Source organism: Giraffa tippelskirchi, chromosome 2 (genome assembly GCF_054371585.1).
Source record: "Giraffa tippelskirchi isolate mGirTip1 chromosome 2, T2T-mGirTip1v1.2.pri, whole genome shotgun sequence".
NCBI lineage: Eukaryota > Metazoa > Chordata > Mammalia > Artiodactyla > Giraffidae > Giraffa > Giraffa tippelskirchi.
This window is the reverse complement of record NC_137276.1, coordinates 50,730,205-50,742,693: the sequence shown is the minus strand read 5'-3', so window position 1 is coordinate 50,742,693 and position 12,489 is coordinate 50,730,205. Positions and strand designations below refer to the sequence as shown.

At 37.7% G+C, this 12,489-nt stretch overlaps 1 protein-coding gene across 50 annotated transcripts in view; it reads right to left on the bottom strand.

The window, feature by feature from the left end:
* Nucleotides 1-12,489, bottom strand: part of PTPN20 (protein tyrosine phosphatase non-receptor type 20) — an 81,261-nt gene that overhangs the window by 39,922 nt on the left and 28,850 nt on the right. For 31 of the 50 annotated variants that reach the window (XM_081562437.1, XM_081562290.1, XM_081562123.1 and 28 more), the window contains 2 exons: nt 8,147-8,247; nt 4,683-4,795 (listed from right to left, as the gene is read on the bottom strand). In XM_081562437.1, coding sequence (XP_081418563.1) covers nt 4,683-4,795; nt 8,147-8,247 — 214 coding nt within the window. Of the gene's footprint in view, nt 1-4,682; nt 4,796-8,146; nt 8,248-11,563; nt 11,623-12,489 lie in introns of all 50 variants that reach the window. The other 19 variants (XM_081562234.1, XM_081562148.1, XM_081562194.1 and 16 more) reach the window with 3 other exon arrangements.

The following is a 12,489-nucleotide window of genomic DNA, read 5'->3' as shown; positions in this document are numbered from 1 at the left end:
ATACATGAACCGTGAACTTCCAGATGTTCAAGCTGGTTTTAGAAAAGGCAGAGGAACCAGAGATCAAATTGCCAACATCCGCTGGATCATCGAAAAACCAAGAGAGTTCCAGAAAAACATCTATTTCTTCTTTATTGACTATGCCAAAGCCTTTGACTGTGTGGATCACAATAAACTGTGGAAAATTCTGAAAGAGATGGGAATCCCAGACCATCTGACCTGTCTCTTGAGAAACCTGTATGCAGGTCAGGAAGCAACAGTGAGCACTGGACATGGAAAAACAGACTGGTTCCAAATAGGAAAAGGAGTGCATCAAGGCTGTATATTGTCACCCTGCTTATTTAACTTATATGCAGAGTACATCATGAGAAACGCTGGGCTGGAAGAAACACAAGCTGGAATCAAGATTGCCGGGAGAAATATCAATAACCTCAGATATGCAGATGACACCACACTTATGGCAGAAAGTGAAGAAGAACAAATGAGCCTCTTGATGAAAGTGAAAGAGGAGAGTGAAAAAGTTGGCTTAAAGCTCAACATTCAGAAAACTAACATCATGGCATCTGGTCCCATCACTTCATGGGAAATAGATGGAGAAATAGTGGAAAGTGTCAGACTTTATTTTTTTCGTCTCCAAAATCTCTGCTGATGGTGATTGCAGCCATGAAATTAAAAGATGATTACTCCTTGGAAGGAAGGTTATGGCCAACCTAGATAGCATATTAAAAAGCAGAGACATTACTTTGCCAACAAAAGTCCGTCTAGTCAAGGCTGTGGTTTTTCCAGTGGTCATGTATGGATGTGAGATTTGGACGGTGAAGAAAGCTGAGCGCTGCAGAATTGATGCTTTTGAACTGTGGTGTTGGAGAAGACTCTTCAGAGTCCCTTGGACTGCAAGGAGATCCAATCAATCCATCCTAAAGGAGATCAATCCTGCGTGTTCATTGGAAGGACTGATGTTCAAGCTGAAACTCCAATACTCTGGCCACCTCATGCGAAGAGTTGACTCATTGGAAAAGACCCTAATGCCGGGTAGGATTGGGGGCAGGAGGAGAAGGGGACGACAGAGGATGAGATGGTTGGATGGCATCACCGACTCGATGGAGATGGGTTTGGGTAGACTCCGGGAGTTGGCGATGGACAGAGAGGCCTGGCATGCTGCAATTCACGGGGTTGCAAAGAGTCGGACACGACTGAGTGACTGAACTGAACTGAACTGAACTGAGCTGAACTGAACTGGGGTGTTTCGTCTTGGGTTTATCCTGTTTGGGACTCTCTGGGTTTCTTGGACTTGGGTGACTATTTCCTTCCCCTTTTTATGGAAGTTTTCAACTATTCTCCTCAAGTATTTTCTCATGGTCTTTCTTTTTGTCTTCTTCTTCTAGGACTCCTATGATTCGAATGTTGGGGCATTTAACATTGTCCCAGAAGTCTCTGAGGTTGTCCTCATTTCTTTTAATTCTTTTTTCTTTTTTCCTCTCTGGTTCATTTATTTCTACCATTCTATCTTCTACCTCATTTATCCTATCTTCTGCCTCCGTTATTCTACTGTTGGTTCCCTCCAGAGTGTTTTTGATCTCATTTATTGCATTATTCATTATATATTGACTCTTTTTTATTTCTTCTAAGTCCTTGTTAAACATTTCTTGCATCTTCTCAATCCTTGTCTCCAGTCTATTTATCCATAACTCCATTTTGTTTTCAAGATTTTGGATCATTTTTACTATCATTATTCTGAATTCTTTTTCAGGTAGAATGCCTATCTCCTCCTCTTTTCTTTGGTTTGGCGGGCATTTATCCTGTTTCTTTACTTGCTGAGTATTTCTCTGCCTTTTCATCTTGTTCAGATTGCTGTGTCTGGGGTGGCCTTTCTGTATTCTGGCAGTTTGTGGTTCCTCTTTATTGTGGAGGTTCCTTGCTGTGGGTGTGGTTGGACAGATGGCTTGTCAAGGTTTCCTGGTTAGGTAAGCTTGTGTTGGTGTTCTGGTGGGTGGAGCTGGATTTCTTCTCTCTGGAGTGCAATGCAGTGTCCAATAGTGAGTTTTGAGATGTCAGTGGGTTTGGTGTGACTTTGGGAAGCTTGTATATTGAATCTCAGGGCTATGTTCCTGCATTGCTGGAGAACTTGCATGGCACATCTTACTCTAGAACTTGTTGGCTCTTGGGTGGTGCTTGGTTTCAGTGTAGGTATGGAGGCTTTTGGATGAGCTGTTATCGATTAATGTTCCCTGGAGTCAGAATTGATGCTTTTGAACTGTGGTGTTGGAGAAGACTTGAGAGTCTCTTGGACAACGAGGAGATCAAACCAGTCCATCCTAAAGGAAATCAGTCCTGAATATTCATTGGAAGGACTTATGCTGAAGCTGAAGCTCCAATACTTTGGCCACCTGATGCAAAGAGCTGACTTATTGGAAAAGACGCTGATGATGGGAAAGACTGAGGGCAGGAGGAGAAGGGGGCAACAGAGGATGAAATGGTTGGATGGCATCACTGACTCAACGGACATGAGTTTTAGCAAACTCTGGGAGATTCAGAAGGACAGAGAAGCCTGGCATGCTGCAGTCCATGGGCTCACAAAGCATCAGACACAACTGAGTGACTGGACAAAAGCAAAACATATACACGACATGGATGGGAAAAAGAAAGAACTTTTGTCCTCCCTGGGACCAAGTGTTTAGAAGTCCCTGGACCCTGGAATCTGAGATGAGAGTATGTGCAGAGTTTAACACATCTCTAACTCTAATTCTAAAATAGATCAAGCATGCACATGTGCATACACACATACACATCAAAAGGATTAAGAGGATCTATATATTGATAGCACTAAAATAAATGTATAATATATATCTTTATATGTTATATACAACTGTAAGTAATTTGGATGGCATCACTGACTCAATGGACATGAGTTTGAGCAAGCTCCAGGAAATGATGAAGGACAGGGAAGTCTGGCATGCTGCAGTCCATGGGGTTGCAAAGAGTTGGATATGACTGAGCGACTGAACAACAACAAAAACAATAATGATATGTTATATTACAGATATAGATCTATGGTATATAGCTATATATTTGTAACCAATCATAACAAAAGAGAATACATTCTATTTAATAGTATATATGGAAATTTTCTGAAAAACTAACAGTCTTTTAGGTCATGTCAATAATCTAGATTCTAAATATCTAAAATTTTAAAGATCATGTACAGTGGCCAAAATGCCATAAATCTAGAAAGTCAATATTAAAACAATTTTTTTAAATACGAATTTTGAGGGATTTCCCTAGTGGTCTGGTGGTTGAGAATCTGCTTTCCATTGCAGGGGGTTTGATCCCTGGTTGGGGAAGTTGGTTCCCACATGCCTCAGGATAACTAAACCCACACCTCAACTACTGAGCCCAGGTGCCTCAGCTAAAGAGAATGCATGTCACAAACTACAAAGCCCATGCGCTCTGGAGCCCATGCATCACAACTAAAGAGAAGCCTGGTGCCACAATAAAGATCCCACATGCTGCAACTAAGACCCAAAACAGCCAGAAAAACAGAGAGAAATCCTGATACATAAAAGGACTCTCATTTTTTAAAAAAAGAAGAATTCTGAGGTAAAATGCTTAAGTGAAATCTCTTTCCAAAGCCAAATCATATAACAAAAATCAAGTAAATCCCAGCAAAAATACACAAGAAGCAATTAAACAAAAGAACGGGCATAAAGAAGTGGTAGAAGTTTCTAAGAATCTGCACTGCCCTGAGAAACTCATCTTGTCTTGGAACCCTATTATATCCAAAAGCTCTTTCTAGAACCCTATTATATCCAAAAGCTCTTTCTAGAGGTGAAAATAAGGAATTGTTGGTGGAGAGAGGCAGTTACAGAAATCCTAAAATTTCCCACAAATATCTCTAGGAAGCCCAGAAGTGAAGTGAAGTCGCTCAGTTGTGTCTGACTCTTTGCAACCCCATGGACTGTAGCCTATCAGGCTCCTCCGTCCATGGGATTTTCCAGGCAAGAATACTGGAGTGGGTTGCCATTTCTTTCTCCAGGAGATCTTCCCGACCCAGGGATTGAACCCAGGTCTCCCGCATTGTAGGCAGATGCTTTACCGTCTGAGACACCAGGGAGTAGCCACTAGGAAGCCCAAGGAGGAGACAAAATTCCCATTCGAAGCCATTTTGATCATCTTCCATCCCCAACAGAAAAACCTGTTTGGCTTCTCACTGTGTTCTAGCCTTGCTGGGAAAAAAAATGCTGAGAGAAGGCAGAGACACTATTATGGTTTACTTTATTATTCATACCTATATTTTCTTTTTTCCCACATATGATAATGTATAATCAAAAAAAAGTTATTATTTTACTTACAAAGTAATTACTGTGCAAAAAAATCAGATTAAGAAAATGAAGAAGCAGGTCATATTTAATCTATAAAAGTTGTTAAGAAATACACAGCTCATTTTATTAAATTGACGTTTGCTATACTAAAATATTTAAAGAAAGAATAGAAATGTACCCTTTATTAATGTGAGGTATGGAACATTTTCTTCATTTTTAAAGGAAAATCCTAGAAAATCTTTTTCCCTCTTGAAAAAGTTTTTCCTAGCTCTTTTCCTGCATCTCAATTAGAAATTTCTTTGTGCATACCTCTGAAATATAGCCTCATCAAGAATCTGCTAATAAAATGGGATGAGGTCATACCCTGAAATGTAGGAGTCTCAGGATGGGAAGGGCCTGCAAGCTCCTCATTCTCACTGCTCGACTTCTGCTTTAGAAAGAAGCTACTGGTTTTCCACAAGGTGTCGTCATTCTCACTAGAAAAGAAATTTATATTTGTCCATGGCTTAGAGAATGTATGTGTATATAAGAAAGAATCTCTGATAATCTGTATTAACTATTCAATTGACATTCACCTCCATTTCAGTTCAACCACCCACTTCCATTGTCAACCCCAGGAACTGGCCTACTTTCAAAGAGATAATTCCAAAGTCCCAACGTCTGATTACAAACTCCAACTTAAGCTTTCACTTTGCTTGGAAACCAGCTGCCTTATATCAATCCCCCTATTCATCTTCTTTCATCCTTTATCTAGGCTGTGTAGAAGAAAAATCCTGGGGTCACTGGGCTTTCTAGTATCAGCAGAGAACCATTTGGAAAACTCTGGTATGTTTCTATTCCATCTCCTCTACCATGCCTAATTTCTGAACTACCATTCTCATGTACTACCTTTCTCAATGCTCTGCTTTAGTAACAATGCAGCCCCTTCTATGAAATGTAAGCCAGAAAGTAAGAACTTTTTCAACTTACTCTCTTTAACAATGTACACTTAAGTGCATCAATATTCTTCATTAGTCCTTGTTTTCTCCATGTTCAGAATTAATCCTTTCAGGTTTTCAACTCTATGCTGTCTCCTCTGAGACATTTTTCTAAAATTATCTTTTCTTCAGTACAGTTCAGCTCAATTCAGTCACTCATTCATGTCCGACTCTTTGCGACCACATGGACTGCAGCATGTCAGGACTCCCTGTCCATCACCAATTCCCCGAGCTTGCTCAAACTCATGTCCATCGAGTTGATGATGCCATCCAACCATCTCATCCTCTGTCATCCCCTTCTCCTCCTCCCTTCAATTTTCCCCAGCATCAGGGTCTTTTCAAATGAGTCAGTTCTTTGCATCAGGTGGCCAAAGTATTGGAGTTTCAGCTTCAGCATAAGTCCTTCCAACGAATATTCAGGACTGATTTACTTTATTTATTTATTTTTTATAAATTTATTTATTTTAGTTGGGGGCTAATTACTTTAGGATGGACTGGTTGGACCTCCTTGCAGTCCAAGGGATTCTCAAGAGCCTTCTCCAACACCACATTTCAAAAGCATCAATTCTTCGGCTCTCATCTTTCTCTATAGTCCAACTCTCACATCCATGCATGTCTACTGGAAAAACCATAGTTTTGACAAGATGGACCTTTGTTGGCAAAGTAATATCTCTGCTTTTTAAAATGTGGTCTAGGTTGGTCATAGCTTTTCTTCCAAGGAGCAAGCATCTTTTAATTTCATGGCTGCAGTCATCATCTGCAGTGCTTTTGGAGAGCCCCCCTCCCCACAAAATAAAGTCTGTCACTGTTTCCATTGTTTCCCCATCTATTTGCCATGAAGTGATGTCACCAGATGCCATGATCTTAGCTTTTTGAATGTTGAGTGTTTTCTTATATATAACTAATTTCTCCCTACCTACAAATTCTTCCATATCATAAGAATGGATATGAATCAACTGATTCTCTCTCACCTTAAAAATTGGAAACACTTTAATCCTCCTATCTCCATCTAAATACTGTTCTATATACTCTAATAAGTTCTCAAATACTAGCCCACGTTTCCTCTCTGTTTCCTTTCCAACTTCTCACGTTTCCTCTGTTTCCTTTCCAACTTCTCACTACTCAGTTTACTCACTTATGCTATCAGTTTGGCTCTTTTTGTGCTTTCATTTGCAACCCCATTTAGCAAAAGTCTCCTCATTTGATTTCTGGGTCTGCTCTCCAATTCCTGAGAAAATTCTCCCTTAAATGAAAATTTAAGTGTTATACTTGCCCACCAACCTCAGGATAAACTCAGGCTCCTTAATGAACTCATAAATTCAGGAGGCTAATAGTTTCACCTTTGCCTACTTTTCTGTCCTCATCTCTATTAATTTCCTTTATGTACTTTATGCCTCAGCCTTAACAAAGTAAATGTCTTTTCCTTTTGTTTCTGTGGGTAATAACATGTTTCTAACTCTTTGTCCCTTTCCCCCTTTTCTTGAGTTACTGTAAACATCTACTTGCTCTCCATTTCCTACCAGCTATCTTTCACCATCAAGCCTCCTTCCTGATAGATAACAGATAGATAGATGACTGATAGACAGATAGGAAGATGCAAAAAGATTCCATCTGTGCTTCATTTTCATTCTAACAGACTGAATAAAATGTGTACTCCTTGGTTTCACATATATTCAATTCATTCAAACTATGGCCCACGTTATATTTTCTACTCTGCCTCTCATCTTCCCAAGCTCCCTGGCATTTCAATTAACGTATACCCTATAACTCTTGACACATAACATTTCTCACCAACAATAAGATAATTTCACGGCTCCTTATTTTTGCTCAAACTTCTTCCCACAGCTTGAAATTTTCTTCCCTTGCTTTTCACCTGCTGAATCTCTGTTTATTTAAGATCCTAAATCCAACCAAAATATCTTTTCCTCAAAGCAGGTGGTGGAGAACCCTCCCCCTTGCATAGTTTTCTGTACCCACAATCCTTGGACTCTGATTCTATAACAATATTTATTACTGTATTTAACTTTGTCTTTTATGTGTCTGTGCCCCCAATTGTCAACTACAGAAAAAGAACTATTAATATTCTGTATTTGTATACAGTGCTTCGTATGTAATTAGTATCTAATAATTAGTATATATTAGTAACATATAACATTATCTCAAAACACTTTCAAATTAATGTTATTTATTGTTCATTTAATGTACTTCTGAAATTTGTTTATACAACTGTATACTATATACATTATTATGCAGTGCTCTTCCAGTGACTGTAGCTAATATTACTTACAAATCCCTAAGAAAATATGGCTCAATAAAATATTTTCTTATTTAATATCTTTATACATAACACCTAAATTTGAGCATTTTATAAGCATTAAAGTTGCTGTTTCTTTTGTTTCTAATGGAAATTTACTTTTTCTCCAAGTTTTTAAATTTTTTTCATATATAATATTCACCATGCTAATAGTTCCATTTCTAGAATACATTATTTTCTTTCCGGAAACATGTAATGTCTTATAAAACTTAGTTGTGTACTAAGCTTTACCTTACCTCAAGTACACTGCCCCATCCAAGAACTCTAAACACATTTACAAAGGTTTCGGAACTGGGTAATTGTTGAGATGATAGAGAAACTGAATTATTTAGGAATATCTTTTTCTTGTGTTAATATCATATTTATGAGGTCATAAATACATCCTATTTCTAGACAAGTCAGATTGTACTTACTACAAAGTACTATATTTTTAAAATTAATCAAACATTTGAGGGCCATTATTTAGCCTCCACTCAAAGGTCTAGTTATGAATATGAATAAGCAGAAAACTTACTAAATAAGCATATGAGTTTTACCTTTCAGCCTCCTCTTTAAATTGATCTTCAAAATCATGACTATGTTGGAAATCTCGAAAAAAGACTTTTAGCTTCCTGGAGTTAACTTCATTTTGAAAAACCTATAGGCATATGAAAAAAATTATAGCTATAATTTAGGAATCAATAGTTTAAGAGAAAATGATTTCTATAGCTTCTCAAGAAGTGCAATAGGTCTTCAATAATAGAATTAAATAACAATCATGGTGTGATTTCTACTCTTAGAAAATAAATTCAAAAGAAACAAAAGAGACCATAGCAAAAACCAACAAAGCTAAAACCTAGTTCTTTGAGAAGATAAATAAAATTGACAAACCGTTAGCCAGACTCATCAAGAAACAAAGGGAGAAGAATCAAATCAACAAAATTAGAAATGAAAATGGAGAGATCACAACGGACAAGACAGAAATGCAAAGGATCATAAGAGACTACTATCAGCAACTATATGCCAATAAAATGGACAACTTGGAAGAAGAGGACAAATTCTTAGAAAAGTATAACTTTCCAAAACTGAACCAGGAAGAAATAGAAGATCTTAACAGACCCATCACAAGCACGGAAATCGAAACTGTAATCAGAAATCTTCCAGCAAACAAAAGCCCAGGACCAGACGGCTTCACAGCTGAATTCTACCAAAAATTTAGAGAAGAGCTAACACCTACCTTACTCAAACTCTTCCAGAAAATTGCAGAAGAAGGTAAATTTCCAAACTCATTCTATGAGGCCACCATCACCCTAATACCAAAACCAGACAAAGATGCCATAAAAAAAGAAAACTACAGGCCAATATCACTGATGAAGATAGATGCAAAAATCCTTAGGGAAATTCTAGCAAACAGAATCCAGCAACATATTAAAAAGATCATACATCATGACCAAGTGGGCTTTATCCCAGGGATGCAAGGATTCTTCAATATCTGCAAATCAATCAATGTAATACACCACATTAACAAATTGAAAGATAAAAACCATGTGATTATCTCAATAGATGCAGAAAAAGCCTTTGACAAAATTCAACATCCATTTATGATAAAAACCCTCCAGAAAGCAGGAATAGAAGGAACATACCTCAACATAATAAAAGCTATATATGACAAACTCACAGCAAACATTATCCTCAACGGTGAAAAACTGAAAGCATTTCCCCTAAAGTCAGGAACAAGACACGGGTGCCCTCTCTCACCACCACTATTCAACATAGTTTTGGAAGTTTTGGCCACAGCAGTCAGAACACAAAAAGAAATAAAAGGAATCCAGATAGGAAAAGAAGAAGTAAAACGCTCACTGTTTGCAGATGACATGATCCTCTAGATAGAAAACCTTAAAGACTCCACCAGAAAATTACTAGAGCTAGTCAATGAATATACTAAAGTTGCAGGATATAAAATTAACACACAGAAATCCCTTGCATTCCTATACACTCACAATGAGAAAACAGAAAGAGAGATTAAGGAAACAATTCCATTCACCACTGCAATGAAAAGAATGAAATACTTAGGAATATATCTACCTAAAGAAACAAAAGACCTGTATAGAGAAAACTATAAAACACTGATGAAAAAAATCAAAGAGGACACAAATAGATGGAGAAATATACCATGTTCATGGATTGGAAGAATCAATACAGTGAAAATGAGTATACTACCCAAAGCAATCTATAGATTCAATGCAATCCCTATCAAGCTACCAGTGGTATTTTTCACAGAACTAGAACAAATAATTTCACAATTTGTGTGGAAATACAAAAAACCTTGAATAGTGCAAGCAATCTTGAGAAAGAAGAACAGAACTGGAGGAGTCGACCTGCCTGACTTCAGGCTCTACTACAAAGCTACAGTCATCAAGACAGTATGGTACTGGCACAGAGGCAGAAATGTAGATCAATGGAACAAAATAGAAAGCCCAGAGATAAATTCACGCACCTATGGACACCTTATCTTTGACAAAGGAGGCAAGAATATACAATGGAGAAAAGACAATCTCTTTAACAAGTGGTGCCGGGAAAACTGGTCAACCACTTGTGAAAGAATGAAACTAGAACACTTTCTAACACCATACACAAAAATAAGCTCAAAATGGATTAAAGATCTAAATGTAAGACCAGAAACTATACAACTCCTAGAGGAAAGCATAGGCAAAACACTCTCCGACATAAATCACAGCAGGATCCTCTATGACCCACCTCCCAGAGTAATGGAAATACAAGCACAAATAAACACATGGCACCTAATTAAACTTAAAAGCTTTTGCACGATGAAGGAAAGTATAAGCAAGGTGAAAATTCCAGAAAGATAAACGACTCAATCAAAAAATAGGCCAAAGAACTAAACAGACTTTTCTCCAAAGGAGACATACAGATGGTTAGCAAACACATGAAAAGATGCTCAACATCACTCATTATTAGAGAAATGCAAATCAAAACCACAATGAGGTACCATTTCACGCCCGTCAGAATGGCTGCTATCCAAAAGTTTACAAGCAATAAATGCTGGAAGGGTGTGGAGAAAAGGGAACCCTCTTACACTGTTGGTGGGAATGCAAACTAGTACAGCCACTATTGAGAACAGTGTGGAGATTCCTTAAAAAACTGGAGATAGAACTGTCATATGACCCAGCAATCCCACTGCTGGGCATACACACCGAGGAAACCAGAATTGAAAGAGACACGTGTACCCCAACGTTCATCACAGCACTGTTTATAATAGCAGGACATGGAAGCATCATAGATGTCCATCAGCAGACGAATGGATAAGGAAGCTGTGGTACATATACACAATGGAATATTACTCAGATGTTAAAAAGAATACATTTGAATCAGTTCTAATGAGGTGGATGAAACTGGAGCCTATAATACAAAGTGAAGTAATCCAGAAAGAAAAACACCAATACAGTATACTAATGCACATATATGGAATTTAGAAAGATGGTAACGATAACCCTATATGTGAGACAGCAAAAGAGACACAGATATATAGAAGTCTTTTGGACTCTGTGGGAGAAGGTGAGGGTGGGAGGATCTGAGAGAATAGCACTGAAACATGTATAGTATCACATGTGAAACAGATCTCCAGTCCAGGTTCGATGCATGAGACAGGGTGCTCAGGGCTGGTGCACTGGGATGACCCAGAGGGATGGGATGGGGAGGGAGGTGAGGGGGGGGTTCAGGATGGGGAACACATGTACACCCATGGCCGATTCATATCAATGTATGGCAAAAACCACTACAATATTGTAAAGTAATTAGCCTCCAACTAAAATAAATAAACTAAAAAATAAACAAATAAATAAATAAATAAAAAGAAAATCACTTGAAATGTGTATCTCCCTTTAAATATTTTCCAATCCATCAAAACAGCATGTAGAGTACCATGCACATAGAAATTATTTCTTTTGACTCACCCAAGTTTTAATCATCCAAATTATTTTCCAAAATTTCATAAAAACAAAGCTTATTTTTCCTTAAAAAAGACAAAAAAAGATTATTATTGCAGCCCAGAGGAGATTCTTATAATGAGTGCTTATCTCATTTAGCTTATTGTTAATATAAGATTTTAACACTCTATTTATCTTTATTTCAGTGCTGTGTAATTTAATCCAGTAATTCTAGGTATGTCTCTGCCATGAGGTTTTGTACTGCTAAATGGACTTTAGTCCACATTGTTGACTTTGCACTGTCCTGTACAGTACACAGACCACTGGTAAATAAACTGAATATAATTAAAGGAAAAAAATCACCTTAAAATAAAGATTCAGTAATCCATATTTTTGCCCTCAATTCTGCTTCAATTAACCCACTCAACTGACAGTTCTTTTCTGGGGTCCAAATACATGCAGATATTGTTCTAAGTGCTACAGATAGAACACTGAATAAGAGGTATGATGTGTTCTGCCCTTGTGAAATGTATACATTCTCATGGGGAAAGAGAAAACACACAAGCAAACATATAATAGCTACACCTGTGATAAACAATAATTCAGTAACAAAGTATGGTGATACTTATTCACCATGTATCTAAAAGATAGAAGGAAAGTTAGACAAAGAGACAGGAAAGCATCCTGAACAAAAGGAACAGCAGGTCCAAAGTCCAGAAGGCTCACCACTGTCTTGCCTCTGCCTAATTTTCCACCTTCAGCTCCCACCCATTTTCTATGCAGCAACTCCAGCCATACACTGTGTTACGTCTTGTCATCTTTTTTTGAAGTGTCTTTTGATGATTCTTATTTTGTGAAACATTAATCCTTTCCCCTCTTCTTAGTCCATATTCATGTGTATGTGTTTTGCTTAATTCTACAAAATTTCCTAGATTTGAAATACTTCTTGTGGG